The sequence below is a fragment of the Pseudorca crassidens genome, chromosome 19, assembly GCF_039906515.1.
Source record: "Pseudorca crassidens isolate mPseCra1 chromosome 19, mPseCra1.hap1, whole genome shotgun sequence".
Taxonomy (NCBI): domain Eukaryota; kingdom Metazoa; phylum Chordata; class Mammalia; order Artiodactyla; family Delphinidae; genus Pseudorca; species Pseudorca crassidens.
Genome location: NC_090314.1, coordinates 46,455,722 through 46,479,782, shown reverse-complemented (window position 1 = coordinate 46,479,782; position 24,061 = coordinate 46,455,722). Strand labels below are relative to the sequence as shown.

Sequence of the window (24,061 nt, the reverse complement as noted above, 5' to 3'; positions counted from 1 at the left end):
TTGGGAGTGTGGAGTCTTAACCACTGGACCACCAGGGAAGTCCCACTTGCCTGTCTCTTGACTTCTTGGTCTACTCTGCTGGCATCCGCTCCTCCTCATTCTTTTTTTTTTTTTTAATAAATAAGGGATTGATTTTATTTCTTTAATATTTATTTTATTTACTTATTTGGTTGTGTGGGGTCTTAGCTGTGGCAGGTGGGCTCCTTAGTTGCAGCACATGGGCTCCTGAGTTGTGACACGTGGGCTCCTTAGTTGAGGCATGTGAACGCTTAGTTGCAGCATGCATGTGGGATCTAGTTCCCTGACCAGGGATCGAACCCAGGCCCCCTGCATTGGGAGCATGGAGTCTTATCCACTGTGTCACCAGGGGAAGTCCCACCTCCTCCTCATTCTATCCTAGGTGTTCAAGTCACTCTATGAACCCCCAGTTATCACCCATAGTAACCATTCCAAAAGGTGGTCTCTATAGAGACCGCTCTTCCAAGCTGCAGACCCGTACAGACTTCAGTGTATCCTTTGGGATATCTTGCAGGCACCTCATACCTCAAGACCCCAGATGATCACTAACTATCTGGTCATTCAATCTAGAAATCAGTGTATCATCCTTAAGTCCTCGCTCCCTATTTCATCTCTTAGTGAAAGGAGGTGAAATTCGCTCACCTAGACCCGTCCGTTCCATTTCCCGTATCTCTCTCAAATCTGTCTACCTGCTTCCATCCCCATCCTCTTCAGGCCATCACCATTGCTCAACTTCTGCGAAGACCTAAAACTGGTCTTCCTGCTTGCTCTCTTGCCCCCTACAGTCCATTCTGCACACAGCAACCAAAACTATCTTTTTAAAACAAATCTGATGACCTTACACTTACAACTCCTTGTCTTACAATGACCCTAAAAGGCCTAACCCTTGTTTCCCCTCTCCCTTCTCTCACTCCACTCTTCCTAATCACTCACAAGGATCGAGCCAAGGGATCTGTCTTTTGTTCCTCAAACATGCCTACCACAGGACCTTTGCACTTGTTTTCTCTACCCAAAATGCCATTCCCCCAACACTACAGATAGCTTGTTTTTCCCATTCTTCAGACTTAAGCTCAAATGTCACCTCACAGGCCTTCCCTGACCACCCTCTCTAGAGAGGCCTTCTTCTACATCTCCTTGTTTCTTATCTGTTTACTTGTTCATTGTCTATCTCTCCAAGTAGAAGGCAACGTATCTGTTCATTCATTACAGTAATCCCAGCACCTAAAAGTGCCTGGCATACATTTTACAGTCAAGAATTATTTGTTGAGGGACTTCCCCGGCGGTCCAGTGGTTAAGATTCTGTGCTTGCACTGCAGGGGACGCAGGTTCGATCTCTGGTCAGGGAACTAAGATCCCACATGCTGTGCAATGCAGCCAAAAGAAAAAAAAAAGGCAATATTTGTTGAATGAGGGAATAAATAGGGCCCACAATGCCCTGGGGGATCTGGTGCCCTTGCTGTCCTCTCTGCCCAACTCCAGCTACACAAGCCACCCAAGATTCAAACACACCACACTCTCTTCCCACATTCTGCCTGTACACATAACCATTCCCTCTGCCTAGAATGTTCCTCTTCACCTCTCTTCCTAGTTCATTCAGGGCTCCACTTAAAAGACCACTTCCTCCAGGGAGCCTCCCCTGACCCCCTGACTAAAAGATCTCTATGCATTTGTTTCTTCAGCAGCCTGGATGCCTTCACATTCGATCTTTCTTCCACTTCAGGCTTTGCTGGGCTGTAAGCCCCACTAGGACAAGGTCTGTGTGTCTCTCTGGCTCACTGCACTTCGCCCAGAGCCTGGACCAGTGTAGTCCTTAGTGTTTATTGACTGGTGCTAACTGTGGAGACCGGGCACGTGCCCAAAGAGGTCACCACCACAGACTGCTCAGGCCAAGTGCCAAATGAATAGTACAATCCAGTTTTAAAGGAGTTTCTTGTGAGGGTGGCCAGGGGTGAAGTGAGGAAGGATTTAGGTAAACAGGGAGGAGATAGGAAGGCTTCCTGGGCATATGTAAATTCCTTAGGGCAGGATGTATTGCCCATATTCCGAGACTAAGAAACAGATCAGGGTCATCGGAGTGGAGAATTCCTGATTCACACTGTGGAGACACCTGAAGTCCTGGCCTCACTACTTTGCTCTAGACTCAAGTTCAAACACCTTCTGAGAGTCTCCACCAGCCGATTCCACAGTAACTCCAACATATCTCAAACTGAACTTGTCATTGTCCTGTATCCTCACATCTCCTCCTCAGAGTTCCCCATCTTGGTTAATGATGTATTCAGGGTCTCTCTCTCCTTTACCCCACACATCTCAAGCTATAACAAAAACCTACTACTTCTAAGCTATCCAGACTCCACATTCCAGAGCGATCTACTTAAAATGCAAGTCAAACAGTTCCCCTTGAGGACTCCTCACAGCCTGTAGGGTTAAAGCCCGCAGACTCCTCAGCACACCCTTAGTCCTGCATGGTCTGCCCTGCTTACTTCCTGCTATTTCCCCATACATTCTTATGTTCCAGCCAGTGCCCAGACTCCTGGGCACTTCACTTTTTTTTTTTTTTAATAAATTTATTTATTTTTGGATGCGTTGGGTCTTCGTTGCTGCACGCAGGCTTTCTCTAGTTGCAGTGAGCGGGGGCTACTCTTCATTGTGGTGCGCGGGCTTCTCATTGCTGTGGCTTCTCTTGTTGCAGAGCACGGGCTCTAGGTGCACGGGCTTCAGTAGTTGTGGCTCGCGGGCTCTAGAGCACAGGCTCAGTAGTTGTGGCGCACGGGCTTAGTTGCTCCGCAGCATGTGGGATCTTCCCGGACCAGGGCTCGAACCCGTGTCCCCTGCACCGGCAAGCGGATTCTTAACCACTGAGCCATCAGGGAAGTCCCGACCTCTCTTATTCTTATTACACTGGCAATTATTTTCTTACAGGTCTGTTTACCCCACAAATTGTGAACTTCTTGAGGAAGTATAACTGTCTTATTTTATTTTTGCATCCCAGCACGGATGCATCATACGAATCCTTAACAGCGCACCGTAAGAGTAACAGCTAAGATTTATCAAACACACTGAGCCGAGTTTCTCAGGCACTGACTTGTCAATCCCCACAACAACCTAATGAGATAGGTACTATCATTATACCCGGTGACAACAGTGTAAACTGGGGCAACAGAGAGCTCGTTTGCTCAAGTTCGTTTGTCAAGTCCACAGATTTAAATTCAGATGATTCCTGGTCTTAATCACTTAGGACTACTGCCTCTATAAATGCTTGCTGAAGACTAAAGAATCAGTGATGGTCCCAAAGTATGTGATTTAAGACTTTCCTCATTTAATCTCATCTTCTGAAGGAAGAGGGCTGTCATATACCCGTTTTAGGACTCCAGACACAGAGAGTAACTGAGATGGAAGCGCCAGTCTAAGCATCTACTGCGGCTGGGAAAGGCCCTTTGCTCCAGAAGAGGGACTGTGAGAGCCCGCGGATATGGGCACACACTGGGGAGTAGAACTGGGTCGGAGTAAGGGTCTGGCCACTGACTGGCAAGCTGTGGAGAGGAGAGGTGGGGGGTGGGGCGGTCCAGCGTGGGTTCCGGAAGCAGGAAAGGCGAGCAGGTGTGGGATCTAAATTAGGATGACGGCGGGGAGGGCGCTCCGCTCAGACTGGCACAGCTCGGCCTCTGCCCTCAGCGGAGGACCCTCATCTCGGGCGTCTGTTGGTTCTCAGGCCTGGAGTGGGCTGAGACCCGCCCAGGAACACGGGGAACCGAGGCTCGGACGAGCCCCCTTCAGGTTTTCTGGCCTGAGTTGCTGCGTCCCACTTCAACTCTGGCCTCTTCACAGAAGCGACTGCACGCTTCGGGGTGAACTCCGGGGTGGGGGCGCTGGGGGGGAAAAAGAGCCGGGAGCCCGGAGAGAAGGGCGGGGGAGCCTGGGCCGGAAGGCGTCCCAGGCTCGGCTGGGAGCCGGCGCTCTCTTTCGACGCCACCCGCTGCCCCCGCCCCGGAGCCGGCCGGGACGGCACAACGTCTCCGCCCCCAGCGCACCGCGCACCTCACCTTGAACGCCGCTCCACCCACCGCCATCCTATTGGGCCGGGCGGGCCGGGGCGAGACGGCAATTGGCCGAGGTGGCTCCCGAAGGCCCCGCCCATCTCCCCGCCCCCGTCCCCGTCCGCCGGTACTTTGGACGGCGGCGTGGCGCCCCTCCTCCCCGCCCGGTCCCCGCCCCCTGGAGCAAATGCTGCCGAGCTGCGGCCGCGGGGCAGATGCACGCGCTCGGGCCCTTCTAGCAGGCGCGAGCAGTCGCTGGGCGCGCGAAAGCGAAAGAAGGAAGAGGAAGGGAGGGCGGGGGCGGGGTGTTGAGGAGGGGCGGGAGGAGGAAGAGGAGGAGGTTGGAGCGCGCTCGCGCTTGGCCTCGCGCCCGCGCGAAGGGAGGGGGGAGGGGGCGCGCGCGCGCACGCTCGCGTTCTCGCTCGCTCCATCCATCCATCCTCCGGTCGCGGCACGCGCGCGCGCTCCGGGCTCGCGCCGCACCCCCCGCCCGGGAGAGGCGGGCTGGAGTGGGGGGCGGGGGGAGGGGCGCGCGGACGGCGCGCGGACTGCGCGCGGGCGGGGTGAGGTGAGGAGGAGGAGGCGGCGACGGGACGAGAAGGGAGGGGAAGGGGCCATGGCCGCCCGGTGAGGCGGCGAGGCGGGGGGGCGGCCCGACCCCCCGGCCCCGGGCCCTGGGCCCCGGGGAGAGGCGAGGACGGACCGACGGACATGGGGCTCCGGAGCAGCCGCCGCCGCCGCCGCCGCCGGAGGACGCGGCCCTGAGAGGCCGCCGGGCCCCGGCGCGGCCCCCCGGGCGGGGTGAGTACGGGACGGAGACGGGGACGGGGGAGGGGCCTGCGGGGGGCGGGGGGCGGGGCCCGAGGCGGGGCTTGGGCCCCCTCCCCCCAGGTCTGGGTCAGCGCCCCTTCCCCTCCCCCCGGGCCGCCGCGGAAACGCCCGGCTTCCCCCGGCTTCCCGGCCCGGCCGGGGCCCCCCGCTCTCCCCCTGTCTGGGTCCCCCCTGGGCGGGGCAGGGCCGGCCGGGGAGGGGGCGCGGGGCCTTTGTTAGGGAGCCAGGCCCCAGCCCCCGGGACAATAGAGACACCCTCCCGGACTCCTCTCCCCGGCCGGCCGGGGCTGTCGGCGGGCGGGGAGGAAGAGGGGCCGGGACGCGTCCCACTCTGCCCACTCTCTAAGGGTCGGTCTGTCCCGGACCGGCGCCGGCCTCCGGCGGCTCGGCTCTCCTCCCCCCAGTTGGTATGATGCAGCAGCAGTGCCGCAGGGACGGGGGAAGAGCCGAGGCCCGGCCTCCTACCCTCCCCAGTGCCCCCGGCTCATTTGTCAGTCCCCACCCCACTCTAGGCCGGCAGCTCCTTAAACTCGTACCCACCGTTCAGAGGGGCCCCGGACTGTGGGCGCTGTTTCTGAATCCTTTGGTGGGGATTCCTGGACTTTGGGGCTCTTGGAGAGACTTCCGGGCTGGTCCTGAGGGAGGGAGGGTGGTTATCTACAAGAAGAACAGGTAAGGGGAGTGCCCACTCTTGGCCTGCCATCCCACCGGACTCTACCTCCTCTTGCTCATGGTGGCTAGAAATGCCCCTTTAGCTCTAGATTTCTGTGGGCTCTGCTCCCCTTCTGTAGTGGCAGGCTTATTGCAAGGGAAGATAGAGTGGGGTGAAGGTTGTAGGGTCCTAGGGCCATTCCTACTTCTGGTAGCAGTACCCCCCCAAGTGGACATCCTGGCTGAAAGCAGAGGTGGCTCTGAGGAGAGCCTAGCGAAGGGAGGGGAGTGTATTTAGGAGTCTGTGCAGTTCTTTGCCACACCCTGTGGGTTTGCTTTGAGGCCTTAGAGTTCCTTCTCCTCCCCCTGCTGCATTGCACCATGGGTATCGAAGAGGGGTTCGAGTTTTGGGGACCTGGGGGGAGCTGCTGCCTCCTGTAGACCCAGACTCTGATTGGCAGTAGAGTCCAGGGCCTGAGTTCAGGCTTGGGAAGGACTAGGCCGCCCTTGGGTTTCAGGCCCTGAAGGACCATCCAGACTTAGTGAGCCTAGGCTTTAGGGAGAGGTAGATCCCGATGCCACCATCGAGCTCTGGGCAGCGAGGTGCGGAGGGGAGGTGGCAGTCATCAGAGGTGTCTTGGACTCACACCAACACCCCCACCCCCATGTGTGCAGCCGTGTTGCCGCCCGCTGTGCTATGAGCAGTCAGAGCGCCGTCTCCACAAGAGTTTACAAATGAAAATGGAGGAAATGTCTTTGTCTGGCCTGGATAACAGCAAACTAGAGGTGAGGGCTCCCCCACGTGTGCCTCCAGTTCTTTCTCTTGATGTTTCTTCGTTACTTTATCTGGCATCCGCACCAGAGAGGAATTTGGGTAGTCAGCCTTGTTCCTTAAAGGGAATAGCCAGCTAAGAAGGCCCGAGGATCCAGAAGAAGAAAGAACTCGAAGTCAAGATGGGGAAAATGGCAGAGAAAGCATTACTTTTGACTAGGGCGAATTGGCAGGAGATTGGTTGGTGAGAGTTGCTCTCAGTCCATGGGACTATGACTCTTGTGACCCTGGATGTTCTCCCCTGGGCCCAGGCCATCGCTCAGGAGATATACGCGGACCTGGTCGAGGATTCTTGTTTGGGATTCTGCTTTGAGGTACACCGGGCTGTCAAGTGTGGCTATTTCTTCCTGGACGACACGGACCCTGATAGCATGAAGGATTTTGGTGAGCTTCAGGGTTGAAGGAGAGCAGTCTAGCCCTGTCCTGGGAGTGCTTGGAGGGTCCTTCTCTGGCAGCCGCACCACATGTAGAACGTGGAGCTCCTGTGAGCTTAGGCAGGGGCTTTGAAGAGGCCGTGGGGCCATGGGTGGGAACGAGAGGTGAGGGTCCCCTGCCCGCCCTGATCGACACGCCTCTCCTGTCCCCAGAGATCGTGGACCAGCCGGGGTTGGACATCTTTGGACAGGTTTTCAACCAGTGGAAGAGCAAGGAGTGTGTTTGCCCCAATTGCAGCCGCAGCATTGCCGCCTCCCGTTTTGCTCCCCATCTGGAGAAGTGCCTGGGAATGGGTCGGAACAGCAGTCGAATCGCCAACCGCCGGTGAGGGCTTCTCCCCCTGCTAGAACCAGAGTGGCTTGCCTTTTGCAGCCCGTCCCATGGTGTAGCCCTCCAGGGGCATTTGTAGGGCGCAGAGGGTGGGTCACGCTTGGCCCCAGATGCTCCACTCTACCTGTGAAGTCGGGGGCAGAGAGGTGGCAGCCTTGACCCTTCCTCTTCCCTACCCTTGGCAGGATTGCCAATAGCAACAACATGAACAAGTCTGAGAGTGACCAAGAGGATAACGATGACATCAATGACAACGACTGGTCCTATGGCTCAGAGAAGAAAGGTGTTTGGGGATCTGGGACATTTGGGGGCCATTGGGGTGAGGCGGGCTCGCAGGAATTGGGTATGTAACGGTCACAAGTTGTTATCCTGAATGAGGGGGGAGAGTGTAGCTTTGTACTTTGCTTTAGGTGCCCTTAGATTGGGAACTTAAAGTGACCCTACCTTTTATCCTTTTGTCCTACACAGCCAAGAAGAGGAAATCAGACAAGGTGAGAGCTGGGGCAAGCATGAGGGAGATTTGGGCGAAGGACACATACCCTCCCCTTTGGGTAGGGAGTCCTCGGGTGTCTTGACTCAAGTCTGAGGTCACTGGGTACCTCTCTGGGTTCTGGGATGAGGGTGTCTGGTGGGCAGAAGGGCAGCAGAGGCCTTGGGGGAAGGTGGGAGGAGGGAGTCTGGGTAGACGGGCCTCTTACTGATGGGGAAGGGTAGGGATTTGAGGATGCTTCTTTGTCAAATCTTTTTTCCTTCCCTGGGTTCTCGGCTCCCCCTTATCGTTACCCTTTCCCCAAAGCTATGGTATCTCCCATTCCAGAACCCCAATTCCCCTCGAAGATCCAAGTCTTTAAAACACAAAAATGGTAAGTGGGGCTGGAACAACGGGAGTGATTCTAGCTGTGTCTTCTGGGACTCATTGCTGGAGGGCAGAGGGGGGCGCAGGGGGCGGGCTGGGGTATCGAGGGAGGGCCTGTGATCCTTCTGTCACCCCCACTTCCTCTCTGGTTATTTTCAGGGTTCTCTGTCTGTACCTCTGCATCAAACACCCTTCCCCTTCTTTTTTCTTCTTCAGGGGAACTTAGCAATTCGGATCCTTTTAAGGTGAGTAGGGGCTGCCCCTTGTAGGTTCCCTCTCATTGTCCTTGTTGCGAGTTGCGTGGGATTGGACAAGTGGGGATCAGAATGCTGACAGCCAGAAGCACTAGATGGGGTATTTAGGTCTTCCATATGTATGTTCTCTGTAGGTCCCAACCCCTTACCCCTGTGCAGGTGGGATGAAAGGGATTGTTGGAAAACTGCTGGACAGTCTTAAGGCCTTCTCACTTAGGAAGGGATGAGAGGGACTGATTCTGCACCCCCCCCGCAACCTCCCTTCTTTGGCTGCCCCTTCTCTAACCTGTATCTCTGGTTCTTGCCCAGTATAACAACTCAACTGGGATCAGCTACGAGACCCTGGGGCCGGAGGAGCTGCGTAGCCTGCTCACCACGGTGAGGGACCAGGGAAGGGGAGGCCCTCGGGAGCGAGCTGAGCCACAGGCAGTGGTTGAGGCCCTGAAAGAGGCTGCTGACGTGGCAGTGAGGGCACCTAGGTCTCTCTCTGGAATTAGGCTTCCTGGCCATTGGTGGTCTGGGGCCGTCTGCCGTGGACACCCTGGGGCCATTTCTGCTTACAGTCTAGCATGTGTACAGAAGAGAATGTCTAGTGTCTAGAGTAGGCTTTCCTCCATCCCTCCTTTCAGCTTATATTCCTCTTCCAGCAATGTGGGGTGATTTCTGAACACACCAAGAAGATGTGCACAAGGTGAGCTCAGAACCTAGGAACAGGGCCAGGGGGCCCTCCTGCACACTCACCCTGGGCACACGGGTCGGGAGTACCCCTGGACTTGAGCAGTGGGACTCCCACCCTTCCCCTCCCCTCTTCTAATGGTCAGGCCTTAGGCCACAATCTGGGGGCTCTCCGTTCATCCCTTCCCTGCCTGTGTCCACCCCTCCCACCTCTGCTGAGGGGAGGGCCTTCACCTGCATTCCTCAGACCCTTCCTGCCTTGTCAGGGTCTGATAATTCTCTCCCCACCAGGTCCCTGCGCTGCCCCCAGCACACGGATGAGCAGCGGCGAGCCGTGCGGATTTATTTCCTTGGACCCTCGGCGTGAGTGACCCTCCAGGAAAGGTGGTGGGTTGTGGAGATTAAGGATGACGATTGGTATCCCTGAAGCCCTTCTCTGGCCTCTTCCCTTTCCAGCGTCCTTCCAGAGGTCGAGAGTTCCCTGGATAATGACAGCTTTGACATGACTGACAGCCAGGCCCTGATCAGCCGGCTTCAGTGGGATGGCTCCTCCGATCTCTCACCCTCTGATTCAGGTTCCTCCAAGACGAGTGAGAATCAGGGATGGGGTCTAGGTAGGTGATACAGCTGGGCCCCAGGGGCTCTCTGCCCGAAGCCAAGGACGGGGAGCACCTTGCGTTCCCCTGCCACGACCCTCCCTCAACCCTCGCGCCTCCTTCTCTTCAGGTACCAACAGCTCCGAGTCACGGAAAACCAAGAAAAAGAAATCCCATCTGAGCCTGGTAGGGACTGCCTCTGGCCTGGGCTCCAACAAGAAGAAAAAGCCAAAGCCTCCGGCACCCCCGACGCCCAGCATCTACGATGACATCAACTGACTCGGGTGCAAGGGATAGCCTTTGGCTGAGCAGAGCCCTCCCTCCCGACCCCCACCCAGGTGGCATAGCCTGGCAAATGGACGGCTGCTGGGGGTTTGGGCTTGGGAAGTTTGGTGGGCCAGGCAGGCAGAGGATCCAATTATGCACCCCTGGGGGGTGTCAGGGTCTTCTGCGAAGGAGCACGAGCCCTCGGCGTGCAGGACTCAGACCTGGACATATTATGCCTTGGACATAAGTTCGGTGGGGAGGCGGTTTTCCTATTTATTCTGTGAGTTACTGGATGTCCAGCTAGGCCAGGGGCCTGACCTGGGCACTGTGCCAGGGCACTGCCGCCCCCCACCCCAGGAACTGGACTAAGCCCTGCCGAGGAGCATCGTGGCTACCCGGGAGGCGGTGGGTTGGAAGCTGAGCCTGGAGGGGGCCTCCCCCAGCTGCCCTCAGCAATGTGAATGGGTCCGGTGCTTGCAGCTGAGGAGCAGGGCTGGGCGTGTCCTGTCTGTGTGCAGAAGAAGCCTATCAAACGCCCCCATCCCAGGGGTAGGCAGGCACAGCGAGCTGTCTGCTGAGGTAGGCGTCCAGAACTGCCGCCGCCTTCCCTGCCCCTCACAGGGGCAGCCCTTTCCCCTCAGTCCCCATGGGCCTCCTTGGCAGCGGGAGCTGTCCTTTTGTTGTTGGGTGCCAGGAAAGGGCCTCCAGCCTCTACAGCTTCAAGGGCAGGGGGAGGGTAGGAAGAGGGAGCTGTGTATCAAAATGACTCCCCCCCTACCTCTCCTCCCTGACCCAGGGCTGGCGAGGAGTGGGGCCCCAAGGTGAGAGGGAACGGTGCTGCTTTATTTGAAATGTTTTCTTACCTCATTCCCTGCCCCAGGAAGGGGCCCAGCCTCACCCTCCTGGGGTGGCCCCATGTTCCTCCTGCCTACCCTGCCCCACTGCCCTACCAGGGCAGCCCAAGTTCCCAACTGCTGCTTGCCACCCCCTCTTTAACCTTGACCAGCTCCAGTTCCTCTCTCGATGCTCCTGCCTCTGAAGCCTGCCCTGTTTCCCCTTCCTTAGCCGCTTTTAAGTTATTTATTCTGTACTTGTGGTTTGGGGCTCTGAGGAAAATCCTGCTCTTGTACTTCTCCCCCCTTGCTAGGAGTGGGGCAGGAAGAGAGGGTGGTCTCTGTGCTCTGGGCTGTCAGCGGAGGGGGAAGGGGTGCCACGCCTAGACAGTGCCCCTCTGTGGGACTGTGTGCCAGTGTGCCCACCTACCTGGTCTACATCCTGAAGAGATGTATCGTCCCACCTCCACGTGGGCACCGTGGCTCTCAGGAGCCGAGCTGGAGGCCTGCAGTCTGGGCGGGGAGCAGAGCTGACTGACACAGGGATGGAGTTGACCCTGAGCCATGTTCTCTGGCACTCGCAGGACGTGTCCCCTGTCCTCCTCTCAGGAGGAGCCATCCCACATTTGGGTAGCTAGTACCCAGGACTGGTTGGACTGATTTGGGTTAGGGACCCTAGAGGGTTAAGGGAACAAGAGATAGGGCTGTAGTACCCTGTCTGGAACCCCAATCTCCCCCTGGGGTGGCTCTGATTGTGGCTGATGCCTGGTTACAAACTGGTTTTTAACCCAAGAATTGTTGATTATTTTTTAAAAAGCCAAATCTTGGCAGGAGTTAGAATAAATCCTGGGGCCTGGGCTCCTCTGTTCTCGCTCTTCCACAGCCTTCTCCCTCTAAGGGAAGCCAGAGGGAAAGGAGGATCTCAGCCAGCCTCCAGCCTGCTCCCAAATGAAGACTTGGGAGTAGGTTGAAGGTGAAGGGAGGAAGGCCGCGGGCCACTCTTCCTTCTGAGAGGCAGCTGCAGCTCAGGCCCTAATAAGTACACCCTTTCACCTCTGGCCTCTCCCTTTCCCCCTTCTGGTTGGAGGAGGGAGAAGTGGGAAGTAGTTTGGGAACTGGTTTGTCCACATCCACTTCCCCATTGTTCCCTGGCCCGCCCTCAGGGCAGAGCCCCCTGCCCAGGCTGGGTAAGAGATGGGCTTGGTCCAGCAGAGACCCTGAGGGAGCAAACCCCTTTCCTTCCGGGGAGAGTGTGCCCCCCCTACCATGTAGTTGAACAGGGGCTAGGAGCTCCCCACTCCCTTCCCTCTAACAGCAGGCTGTGTGGGTTTCAATTCCCATCCTTCCCACCCCGGCTAGGTGTCGTCCACCCTGTATTCTATCATGTGTCTGAGTGTGTGTGGGGGGGTTCTGTACTAATTTCCATGGCCGGTGGCTTTTCCTTCCATGCATCACTCCCCCCCGCATGCCCAGGGGCCACCCGCCTGGCATTACCGCATGCTGGGGTCATTGGGGGAGGGGGGTGGGGCTCACGCTGTCCTGTGGTCTTGAGATTTTTATTTTTGCATATGTAATCCATCCTGTACAGGTAGCTAACTTTGTAAACGCTGTGTATTCCCCCTGCCCCCATGGCTGCTGGTGTAAATAAACTGCATCTCCCGTTGGTAGCCTGGCCTACCCACCCTCATTCCCGTGTTGCTGGGGGCAGAGCAACAGCGTTCTCTCAATGTCACAGGAGACTCCACGGCCACAAAATGGAACTTTATTCAGTCACAGATACGGCCCTCCATCCAAGAGTCCCAGAGGCAAGGGCCTGGGGCCCAGTGCTCCATACCCAGAGCTCGTCCTTGGAGCTGGGCAGAGTAGGACACTGGCTGAGGGCCAGAGCTGCCTCTTGCTTACAGCCTTAGGCCTAGGGTAGCAGCAGCTGTGGCCCGGCCTCTCCCAATGCTGGGGGCTTGGCTTTGTGCCCCAATCCCCTTCCTGACTGAGCTCTATAAGGGACTATTTTTTTTTTAAAAGAATATAAGCAAAGTGCTTTGAAAAGAAAAGAACACTGGAAACCATCCAGAACACAGAGAACACCCTATTCCCACTACGGGGTGGAGGGAGAAGGTGGAGGTGGCCAGGTGCCTACAGGGAAGGCTGACACTTCACTCCTGCCCATGTGATTTCAGTCTCAAAAGATGGATATTCCACTAGGGAACCGGAAGATACTCCAGGCTCCCTAGAGAAGTTTGCTGGGGCCATGCTGAACTGCCCTGACAGGCAGCCCTGGGGGCTGGGGAGCAGACATGCAGGATAATGGAAAGAGCTAGGGCCACGGCTGGGAGGGAATCCTCAGAGCCCAGGCTCCCCACTGAGCTGGAACACCAGCTCACCTCTGAACTTCAGGACCTTAAAAGTGAAGGAAGATGACATTCTCATTTCTACCTGAGTTGTACTTGCACAGAGGGGATGTCTGTACCCTCGTGGACGTGAAGGGGAGGCCCCGTGCCTGCCTCCTGGGTCCTATGGAGGGGGACCCACCACATCCTTTCCACCCTTCCCTCCCAGGCCCTTGGGCCCAGCTCTGGCCAGGAAAGGGGGGAGGCCATAAAGGAGGAAGACCACGCCTTTCATTTTCTCCCTACGGTCCTTATCGTCCATACATCCCAAATACTAGGAAGCTGAAGAAGACAGTGACCCCCACCAGGGAGACAGTGGCAGGTGCTGTGAAGAACTGACGGTAATTGATACGGAAGTACCACACCACACCCAACAGCACCACAAACACAGGCACCATGAGGCTGCCCACACTGACGCCGAGGCTGGGAGGCTCAGTGGCTGAAGAGGGGGCCAGGGAGGCCGAGGGGCCTGGAACAGCTGACCCAAGGGGTGAGTGGTGACAGTGAATCACACAGTTGTCGGTAATGTTCAGGGAACGCAGTGTGCGGCCTGGGTCCTGCAGCAGGCGGCCCTGGTAGATCAGTTTCATCTGGCTTTCTTGTCCAGGGAAGTATTTACTGTAAGGATGCGACAGACAGAAGGACAGACAGAGGGCAAGGAATGAGAAGGCCGGAAGGCCTGGACCAACAAAGCAAGGCACTGGGGGAAACTGCAGGGTGGCTTTCTAAGGAAGTACTCCCCCACCCGCCCTGTAAGGGCCGCACCTGACGCTTCCCTGCTGCTCCCACGTCTGTATCAGCCTCCTCCGAGAAGACCGAGGGCTGGGGGCATGGGGTGCAAGCAGCCTCCCACTTCCCAGCCCACCTACCTCTTCAGAGCACCCACAGTATCCTCCGGCCTGGCCACAGCCAGCTCCTCGGTGTCGTTGAGGAATTTGAGCCGCACATTGATGAGGCAGGCGCTATCCTCAGATCTCTGCGGCACCTCTGGACCGCTGCTCCCCGGGCCCGCTTGTCTTTTGGGCAGGCCTTGGATGTCAAGCAGATGCTCAAGGCTGGGCTCAATACCACCCCCAGCTCCGGGTTCCCCTGTGGAGTCTCCCCCACCTTCGCCAGCCTCTTCCGCCTTCTCATCATTACCCTCTGATGGATGTGGGAGTTCGGTTGGCTCTGGGGTGACTTGGCCCGCCACCAGATGGTCCACATGCCCCAGGTGGAGGACGGATGTGTCGCCAGCTGACACAATAGTGCCCAGGAGCTGGCTGCTACCGCTGTCGGCTACGTAGGTAGAGAGCCAAGCTAGGACCAAGGCTAGAATCAGCACCGCCACACCTGCCACCACAGTCACCTCATTACCCACACCCTCAATAAGGGTGACATCAGAGAGCTCCATGGCCTGGCTGCTGACTGGGTCCACACTGCGGGAACAAAGGGGGACAGCATCAGCAGGGCCATGAGGGGTCGCAAGCAGGTTTCCTGTTTGTTTAGGCTCTAACTGACTCAGCCCCGAAAGAAAATGGAGTTCAGTGTCCTGTAGAGACACAGACCTTCCGAACTCTGGACCCCCAATCTACAGCTAAGGACTTACCCCTTGCCTCTAACCTGAAACGCTGGCTTTCAGGTTCCACGCTCTTCCTCTCTCACATTCCCACCCCCCGAGTAAGCACGGATCATCAGGAAAACCTTACAGCTTTGTTGCTGCTGCTGCTGCTGTTTCTGTTCGTTGCTTTTTTGGCAGGTGGGGAAAACATTTGCTTCTGTGAGCCCTGAGTTTCTCTAGGATTTTTATCTATTGGTAAAGCAACTATGCCCCCCCTGAGATGCCTCCAAGGTGGCTTCAGAGAAGCCAAAAAAGCCCAGAGTGTTTTATTTGGGGCCCCTTTGAAGGCACAGCGCAGCCACTCTTGCCAGATTGTGTCATTTGAACTCAGTCTCATTCACGGTCACGGATCTACGTCCAGATGTCAAGAGCCAAAGAAAATTAATTTATCAAAAGCAAAGTCAGACCAACCCAAAGGGACAGCCCAGGAGGGGCCATCAACAGACACTATGCAGCGGACATTGTGTCTGCCTCCTCCGAAATTCTTCGGGCAGCAAAGCAGAACAGACACCAGAAGCACCACCCTCCTGGGTCACTGTAGGCTCACAAATGCAAAACCACTACCTGCATGGAAGTGATTCGGACAAGATTCCAAAATGGCTCTCACAATGCATATCGCAATCTCCCCTCCTGTCCTGTGTTCTCCCTCGGCAGTTTCTTAGAAAGGTAGAAAGGATATCTGCTTGCTCCTTGGAGTACCTACTCTTTCCCTTGGAGAATCTGCTGCTTTCAAAGCTGTCCCTGGGCAAATCCAGTCTGATGATTATCATTACCAGACTATTCTCACAGCACCTATAAAACTTCATTATACTTATCTACCAGTCCATCTCTCTACTAGACTCCTGGAAGATAAGGTTCACATGTATTTCTCCATGTACCGTAGTGCCCAGCATAACCCCACAGTAGCTGCTCAAAGAACACTGCGGAACATATCAACATCTGAATACTTTTCACATCCTTATTTAGTACGTGGGCCCTGGGATCAGGAAAAACAACAAACAAAAAAACTCCCAAACTAACTATAACCCCCTTTGCCTCTTACTAGCTCTGTAACCTCAAACAATTTTCTCAGAGACTCAGCTTTCTCATCAGTAAAATGGGGTTAAAAATAGTACCTACCTCATAAGGTTGTTTTGAAGATGACGGGAAATCATCGAAGCAAAATACTTAGCACAGTGCCTGGCACATTGCAACTGTTCAGTAAACAAACAGTAGCAGTCATTTATCACTCCCACAACTAACCCCTAATGGTAAGAAGGTTAACGGCATTAACCCTGATTTAAAGAAAAGGAAACTGCGGCGAACAGAGGCAAAAACGACTAGCACAGGCACAGGGAACTTTCGAGGGGAGGGACTGGGCAGGACCCCAGGTCTCCCTCCTCAGAGGCCTCTTTGCTCGCTCCTCAACCTGTGAGCGACCCTGACGGCGCGGTGAGGAGGGGTCCCCGATCCTGCCTTTTCTGACGCGAAGGCTCCGCGTTTGGGCGGTCCTATTCCCGCGGCGCTGGAGAGGAGTCCGTGGGCCCACCCACCTCCGGCCGCCGGGGCCAAACCCGCTTCTCCCAGCCCGCGACGGGTAGAGTCAGGTGAGGGGTTCACAAACCATCCACACCCCTCACACTTCGGGGCGGGGCCGGGAGACTGGGGGCGGGGCTTGAGTACGCGGGGGAACATGGGAAATTAAAGGGGATCTGGACCGGTACTGTGCCTGGATAAGGAAGGAGATCCTCACCTGAAGCGGCCAGACTAAGTGTTTTGACTTCGCCAAGACGGCCCGTGGACTCACCTTTCTGTAGGGGCCGGGGGAGGGGCTGGCTAGCCCTGATTCTGTCCAGGGTCCGGGCTCTTCCGGCTTCTCCCGGAAGCTGTTACAACCAGAGACAGGAAGTTCCGCCTCCGCGCCTTGCACTGATGACGACAAGCTACGTAAAGCGGGCTGACGTAAACGTATTCTTTAAATAAAAGGGACAGGTTTCTCAGCGGAAGGAGGGGCGGAGTTATTGTTGGCGGGATCCTGGCCCTCCCGGGGCAAGGGCACGCCTGGTGGGCGGGGCCTAAGGAGCCCATGGATGAGGGGCGGGGCCAGGAGGGAGTTACGGGAGGTGCTTGGGCAAGGGGTGTGACTTCGCGTCTGGATGTCCGAGCGGGCTGGCACCGCTGGGCAGACCAGAGCGGCGCTTTCCTCTTCGCAGCCTTTTTCTTCCGGCCTTGCTCCCAGCCTCCCGGGCTGATTGGATTTACTACTGCTCTGCAACGCGCACTGAGCTCCGGGTTAGCGGAATCAGCCGGGACTGGTCTTTCTGATCTCAAAGAGCCCAACTCAGGGCTAGTCGAGATGACAGACAAGGAGACAATTTAGTCACCAGCCGGTGCTCCGAGAATGCGGCCCCAGGTAGTGTGGAACCTTGGTAAATAAGGCAAGAAAGCATTTCAAAAGAAGGCACAGATTCATTGCAGGCTTAGGACACAGGAAAAGCAGGAGCCCCAAGAAAGACAGGGAAAAAAGGTTCAGCTTACAAGAATTTACAAGAATTTATCCGGATTTTTGAAATTAAAATTTGTTCTAAAGACGTTTTGGGGTTTTTGCTGTTGTTTTCCGGTGAACTATTGATTGAAGTGTAAATAATGCTGACGGGAAAACTCAAAAGCGAAGAGCTCGTTAGTTTTCACCAACTGAACACATCGGTGGAAACAGGACTCAGATCAAGAAATAGAAAATGAGGGCTTCCCTGGTGGTACAATGGTTAAGAATCCTCCTGCCGATGCAGTCGACACGGATTCGAGCCCTGGTCCAGGAAGATGCCTCTTGCCGCGGAGCAACTAAGCCCGTGCGCCACAACTACTGAGCCTGTGCTCTAGAGCCCACGAGCGACAACTACTGAGCCCACGTGCCACAACTACTGAGCCCGCGTGCCACAACTACAGAAGCTCGTGCGCCTAGAGCCCGTGCTCCCCAACAAGAGAAATCACTGCAATGAGAAGCCCGCGCACCGCAACGAAGAGTAGCCCCCGCTCGCCACAACTAGAGAAAGCCCGTGCGCAGCAACAAAGACCCAATGCAGCCAAAAATAAAGAAAGAAAGAAATAGAAAATGACCCCAGAACTGCCCTTCAGGCCTCTTCGCCACTAACTTGCAAAGAGTAGTCACTACTATGATTTCTGTCACCATAGTTTTCTGTTTTTGTATTTTGTATAAGTGGAATCAAACAGTATGTACTCTTTGGTGTCCGGCTTCTTTTTTTCTTTTTCAGTCTTTTCTTATTGTGGTAAAATATACATGAAATTTACCATTTTAACCTTTTTTTTTTTTTGCAGTACGCGAGCCTCTCACCGTTGTGGCCTCTCCCGCCGCAGAGCACAGGCTCCGGACGCGCAGGCCCAGCGGCCATGGCTCACGGGCCCAGCCGCTCCGCGGCACGCGGGATCCTCCTGGACCGGGGCACGAACCCGCATCCCCTGCATCAGCAGGCGGACTCTCAACCACTGCGCCACCAGGGAAGTCCATTTTAACCATTTATAAGTGGCTAATTCAGTGACATTAATTCACAATGTTGTGCACCCATCATCACTATCCATTTCCTTTATTTATCCATTTCCTTTCCCTCCTCCCCCCCTTTATTTCTACTTTCTGTCTCTATGAATTTGCCTATTCTAGCTATCTCGTGTAAGTGGGATCATACAATATTTGTCCTTTTTTGTCTGGTATATTTCACTTAGCATGTTTTCAAGGATCATCCACGTTATAGACCATATCATTCCATTCCTTTTTAAGGCTGAGTAATAGTCCATTGTATGTATATACCACATTTTCTTTATTCATTTATCTATCAATGGACATTTGTGTTGTTTCCACCTTTGGGGTATTATAAATAACGTTGCTGTGAGCACTGATGTACAAGTATCTGTTTGAGTTCCTGCTTTCAATTCCTTTGTCTGACTTCTTTTGATCAACATTATGTTTGTGAGATAAAAGGTACTGTTTCAATTTCTGCATAAATGTACGTTTTGGATTTAAAGTTTAGTGTTTTTATTGTGATGAACACAGGAGAAGGCAGGGCATCATAGTACAGTTAAAGAAAATTTTGAAGAATGAGTACAGATTTACCAAGTGAAGTTCCAAATAGAGAGAACAGCAGGCTCGAGGGCTCTCAATAAATATTTGAGGGAATGAAAAAGCACTGAGTTGAACCACTGTTAATGCTTTTGAGAGTTTATTATATGCCAGGTACTGTGCTAAGCACTTCACATACATTATCTCATGGATCCCTAGCAAGTACCTCATGTTGTATCCACTTTACAGATTTGGAAACTGAGGCTCAGAGAGACTAAATAATTGTCCAAGTTATGCAGTTAGTGGTATAGCTAAAGTTATCCAGTTCTCCCTCCCTCTCTCTCTCCTCCTCTCTATGTATGTATGTATTTTATATATATATATATATATAAAATATAATCTTATTGTCAATATTTGGTCCCTTACTATTTTCACTTAGCTATTACCGTAAAGCATTTCACATGTTGGTGAATATTTTTGTAGCATCAGAGCACAGTTTTAAATAGCTGCTCAATAGTATTACCTTCCACGTTGCAGTATACTTTTTTAAATTAATCATCTCACTTGGATAGACATTTAGATTGTTTTCAGTATTTTGTTTTTAAACCACATTTTAATAAACATCTTTATGACAGTTATTTGTACACATCCATGATTTTTTTCCCCCTAGGGTAAATTCCAGGAAGTGGAATTACTGGGTCAAAGGATGTTCACATTTTTAAGATCTTTGATACACGGTGCCACATTGTCCTCTAGAAGGTTGGACCTATTTTCATTCCCATCAGCAGTGTGAAGAGCACCCCTTACTGTTCTCTTCCCAAAAAACAGGGTAGAGGCTAGAGAGGAACAGGGAATATTGGCGGGGGTGGGGGGGGCCTGCGGCTTGGGAGATGTGAGACTCCTGAAGATGTTTATAAGCCAAGAGGAAAGAGCAGAGGAGAAGGGGAGAAGTGAAGATAAATGCAATCTGAGAAGGGAATAAATGACTGAGCAGAGTGGCCTCTGGAGCCAGGGAGGGCTGGGCTGATATCTGGGCTTGCCCTGCAGAGGATGTGGGAAATCTGGCTTGCCCCCTGCCCCAGGTACCCAATCCATCCATCTGGGGTTAGGAACATACACTCTGTGTTCCCAAGGCTCCATGGGTTGACTTCTATCATAACATTTACCACATTACACGTCATTTTTCATTCTTCTGTCTTACCAAATTCTTTGAAGGCAGGAACTGTGTTTTGTTTGTTTTTATTCCAGTATTCCCAAAGTCTATCCAATGCCTGCATGCAACGAGTACTTGATAAAAATTTATTAAATGAATGATAGATGCATTCAGAGAAGTTGGGGGAAGAGATAGGGAATTTGAGAGAGTTGTCTTCTGGCCAGAAGTGAAGTCTTTTTTTTTTTTTTTTTAAGTTGAGATATAGCTGATTTACAATATTATATGTTTCAGGTGTACAACATAGTGACTCACAATTTTTATTTTATTTTTTTTTTATTTTTGGCTGCTTTAGGTCTTCATTGCTGCACGCAGGCTTTGTCTAGTTGCAGTGAGCAGGGGCTACACTTTGTTGCAGTGCACAGGCTTCTCAGTGCAGTGGCTTCTCTTGTTGTGGAGCACGAACTCTAGGCGTGCAGGCTTCAGTAGTTGCAGCACGCAGGCTCAGTAGTTGTGGCATGCAGGCTCAGTAGTTGTGGCTCACAGGTGCTCTAGAGCACAGGCTAAGTAGCTGTGGCTCGCAGGCTCTAGAGCGCAGGCTCAGTAGTTGTGGCGCACGGGCTTAGTTGCTCCGCAGCATGTGGGATCTTCCCAGACCAGGGCTCGAACCCATGTCCCCTGCATTGGCAGGCGGATTCTTAACAACTGCACCAGCAGGGAAGCCCCATTTCACAGTTTTTAAAGGTTATATTCCATTTATAGTTACTATAAAATATTGGCTATATCCCTGTGCTGTACAATATATACTTGTAGCTTTTTTATTTTATACCCAGAAGTTTGTACGTCTTAATCCCCTGCCCCTATCTCCCCCCTCCCCCTCCCCTCTTCCCACTGGTAACCACTAGTTTGTTCTCTATATCTGTGAGTCTGTTTCTTTTTTGCTATATTCACTAGTTTGTTTTATTTTTTAGATTCCACATATAAATGATATCGTACGGTATTTGTCTTTTTCTGTCTGACTTATTTCACTAAGCATAATACCCTCCAAGTCCATCCATGTTACTGCAAATGACAAAATTTCATCCTTTTTTACAGCTGAATAGTATTCAATTGTACACATGTACAATTGAATATATATCTGTACAATTGAATATTCAATTGTGTATATATACGATTGAATGTATATATACACAATCGAATACTCTCTCTCTCTCTCTCTCTATATATATATATATATATATCACATTTTCTTTATCCATTCATCTATTGATGGACACAGGTTGCTTCCATATCTCGGCTATTGTAAATAATGTTGCTGTGAACACTGGGGTGCATGTATCCTCTTGAATTAGTGTTTTCATTTTCTTTGGATATATACCCAGGAGTGTAATTGCTGGATCATATGGCAGTTCTATATTTAATTTTGAGGACCCTCCATACTGTTTCCCACAGCGGCAGCACCAATTTACATTCCCACCAACAGTGCACAAGGGTTCCCTTTTCTCCACACCCTCAGCAACATTTATTATTTTGATCTTTTTGATGATGGCCATTCTGACAGGTGTGAGGTGATACCTCACTGTAGTTTTGATTCACATTTCTCTGATTAGTAATGATGTTGAGCATCTTTTCCTGTGCCTGTTGGCCATCTGTATGTCTTCTTTGGAAAAATGTCTATTCAGGTCTCCTGCCCATTTTTTTTTTTCCTGCCCATTTTTTAATCAGGCTGTTTCTTTTTCTTTTTTTTTTTTTTGATGTTGAGTTGTATGAGCTGTTTATATATTTTGGGTATTAACTCCTTATCGGTCGTAATCATTTGCAAATATTTTCTCCCATTAAGTAGCTTGTCTTTTCGTTTTGTCAATGGTTTCCTTTTCTGTGCAAAAGCTTTTAAGTTTAGTTAGCTCACCAGAGGTGAAGTCTTAAGATAGCCATGGCGGTGAGGAAAATGGATAGAAGGGAAGAAGGAAGAACTGGCTGGGGATGTGGATATGCTTGGAATATCCTTGGAATGCTCAGCAGCTGGGATGAAGGGGTGGAACAAGTGGAGGTTGCGTCTGACAAGGATGCGTTTTGTGAGTGTGTACAGCAAAGGACAGGATGCAGTTGAGTTAAGGGTGTTTTGAAAGAAGGGCTTTCAGGGTTAGGTTTTTGAGGGTGGAGGAATTATGAGAGGAAAAGAGAGGAAAGAAAGAAGCCTGCAGTTGGGACTATATCACTGCCCAAAGCTGGTCTCTCACATATAATAATAATTTAAAATTAACAGAGGATTTTAAGGGATCTTAGCTCCCTATCTGTTTATTTTTCCTAAACTATTGAACTTGGGTATTTTTATACCTTTATGCGCAATTATGATGGCTATAGAACGGTGAATGTATCTGTAAATCCTGGATGGTGCCTTAACTAAATGTTTATAGTATATCCGTCCTGTAAAAAATCAAAAAGTGCTCCTTCCCTAACCGCTAGATGCTATTTGTTTCGTGTTTGCCTATTTGCGAGGCAAAAAGGTGTCTGTTCCTTTAATTTGCATTCATTGGATTACTAGTGAGGTTTTGCACATCTGTCATGTTCCGTCAACCACCTTGTAAATTAATAGTTTAGGCCTTATGCCTTTTCTTCCCTTCAATTTTTTTTTTTTAATTTCACAAGGATCCATGGGGACACCCCTTTGTAAAAAATTCAAATGCAGACCATAAAAAGCCCCACTGGCACAGTCCCTCTCCCCTCCCCAGAGGGAAATATTTGGGAACCTGCCTTCCAGGCCTTTTTCTATTCATCTCTAATCATGGGGCTTGGTTTTGTTTGCTGTACATGTTGTATTCCAACCTTGGTAACAGTCTTGGTAATCTTTCCAAGTAGTACATATGCTGGTCACTTGGAATCCCTCCCCAGTTTTCTCCTGCCGTGGGTACTACCCTTTGTAAGGACTGAATTGTATTCCATAGTGTGGTTTTGTTTACCATTTCCCACATGTTGAGTTGTTGCTAGCAAGGCTGGGCTGAATATTCCTGTGTGTACCAGCCTTTTGTATAACTGGGGAGCAATTTAAGGGCACTGCTCTTGCCCACTGAAGAGGCAATTTCCTTTCTGACCCACAGGATAAGCAAGAACTTATGTCTCCATATCTTCACAGGCACTGCATATTATCAATCTTTAAAATGTCCCCTGGGAATTCCCCGGCAGTCCAGTGGTTAGGGCTTGGCTCTTTCACTGCGGTGGCCCGGGTTCAATCCCTGGTCAGGGAACTAAGATCCTGCAAGCCACCAAAAAGTCCCTCAATCTAGTAGGAGAATTATATCTTACTGTTGTTTTAATTTGCATTTCCCTAATTACTGGTGAGGTTGAGCATGACCATTCACTGCTTTGACAGATATTTGAGTGTCCACTCTCTGCAAGGCATTGCACAAGTCAGCAATGGCGAATAAAACAGATGTCATTCCTGCCCTTACAAATCAAGGAAATGAAATCTTTTAGCGGCAGTTACTTTTTCAACATTTTGCCTTTTACTTGTGTTTTTGATTCGGTGCTTTTATAACTAAATTTAAATTTTTTCTGTATCCAGACCGATGAGTCTTTTCTTTTATGCTTTTATCCTGGAAAATCTTCTCTTACCCCCAAATCAGATACATAATCACATGCATCTTTTGGGTTTTCTTTAAGCAGGTATTTGTCATTGTAAATATAACAGAAAAGGCCATGCTCGCTAGGGTCTGCCTGCTGTAAAAGGGGAGACAGCTCGACATCCTCCCGAGAGTGAGGCTCCTCGCGTGGCCCCAGGACTAGAGAGGATTTCCCTCTCTTCTCTCGGGCTTTTTGGATCTGTGAAATTAAAGCAAAAATTTCACCTAGAAAGGAGATGGTGCTGCTCTGCATAACGAGGTAAAAGACTGTCTTCATGTTGGTGAAAGGAAATACCCGCAGATACAACTTTCCACGGAGGAGGGGAGGCTGGGCAACAACCGCAGGAGGCCGACCCAGGACTCCTGATACATCTCTACCATGTGACTCCAAGTGGTAATTACAGTGGAGAGCCCAGGGTCCCTCACCTCAGCAAAGGGACAGGAGAACAGCCACCTCCTCCAGGGGGTACTACAAGCTCAGGGTCTGGGAGAGTTCCTGTGTTGTTCTTATACTCTTTCTCCTATCACAAGAGTAACAGCTGCTCAGTGCAGAAAACCTGGGAACCACAGAAGAGTACAAAGAGGAGGAATAAACATGGAGCGATAGGTATCTCAGCCACATTTCAACCTAACAGTCACAC

The 24,061-nt window shown here is 52.3% G+C and overlaps 2 protein-coding genes across 14 annotated transcripts; one reads left to right on the top strand and one right to left on the bottom strand.

The window, feature by feature from the left end:
- Positions 1-4,612: 4,612 nt before the first annotated feature.
- On the top strand, positions 4,613-12,279 carry ATXN7L3 (ataxin 7 like 3). 10 transcript variants are annotated; one of them, XM_067714491.1, is made up of 13 exons: positions 4,613-4,853; positions 6,210-6,320; positions 6,618-6,750; positions 6,954-7,125; positions 7,317-7,414; positions 7,600-7,622; positions 7,928-7,994; positions 8,147-8,232; positions 8,551-8,619; positions 8,871-8,932; positions 9,208-9,279; positions 9,373-9,530; positions 9,643-12,279. In XM_067714491.1, exons 2-13 carry the CDS (start codon positions 6,270-6,272, stop codon positions 9,789-9,791), a joined length of 1,140 nt encoding a protein of 379 aa, XP_067570592.1. In that variant the 5' UTR covers positions 4,613-4,853; positions 6,210-6,269; the 3' UTR covers positions 9,792-12,279. The 10 variants fall into 10 exon arrangements, with proteins under 10 accessions (XP_067570592.1, XP_067570593.1, XP_067570600.1 ...); XM_067714492.1 differs by lacking the exon at positions 4,613-4,853 and adding an exon at positions 5,252-5,555; XM_067714499.1 differs by lacking the exon at positions 4,613-4,853 and having other exon boundaries at positions 5,777-6,320; positions 7,949-7,994; positions 8,204-8,232; positions 8,889-8,932.
- Positions 12,280-12,358: 79 nt separating this feature from the next.
- Positions 12,359-16,488, bottom strand: TMUB2 (transmembrane and ubiquitin like domain containing 2). Of its 4 annotated transcripts, none has more exons than XM_067714502.1 (4): positions 16,386-16,488; positions 15,719-15,792; positions 13,869-14,417; positions 12,359-13,617 (listed from the first exon to the last, which is right to left on the bottom strand). In XM_067714502.1, the coding sequence occupies exons 2-4, from the start codon at positions 15,751-15,753 to the stop codon at positions 13,251-13,253; spliced, it is 951 nt and encodes a 316-aa protein (XP_067570603.1). In that variant the 5' UTR covers positions 15,754-15,792; positions 16,386-16,488; the 3' UTR covers positions 12,359-13,250. The 4 variants fall into 4 exon arrangements, with proteins under 4 accessions (XP_067570603.1, XP_067570602.1, XP_067570601.1 ...); XM_067714501.1 differs by having other exon boundaries at positions 16,332-16,436; XM_067714500.1 differs by lacking the exon at positions 16,386-16,488 and adding an exon at positions 16,132-16,263.
- Positions 16,489-24,061: the final 7,573 nt, after the last annotated feature.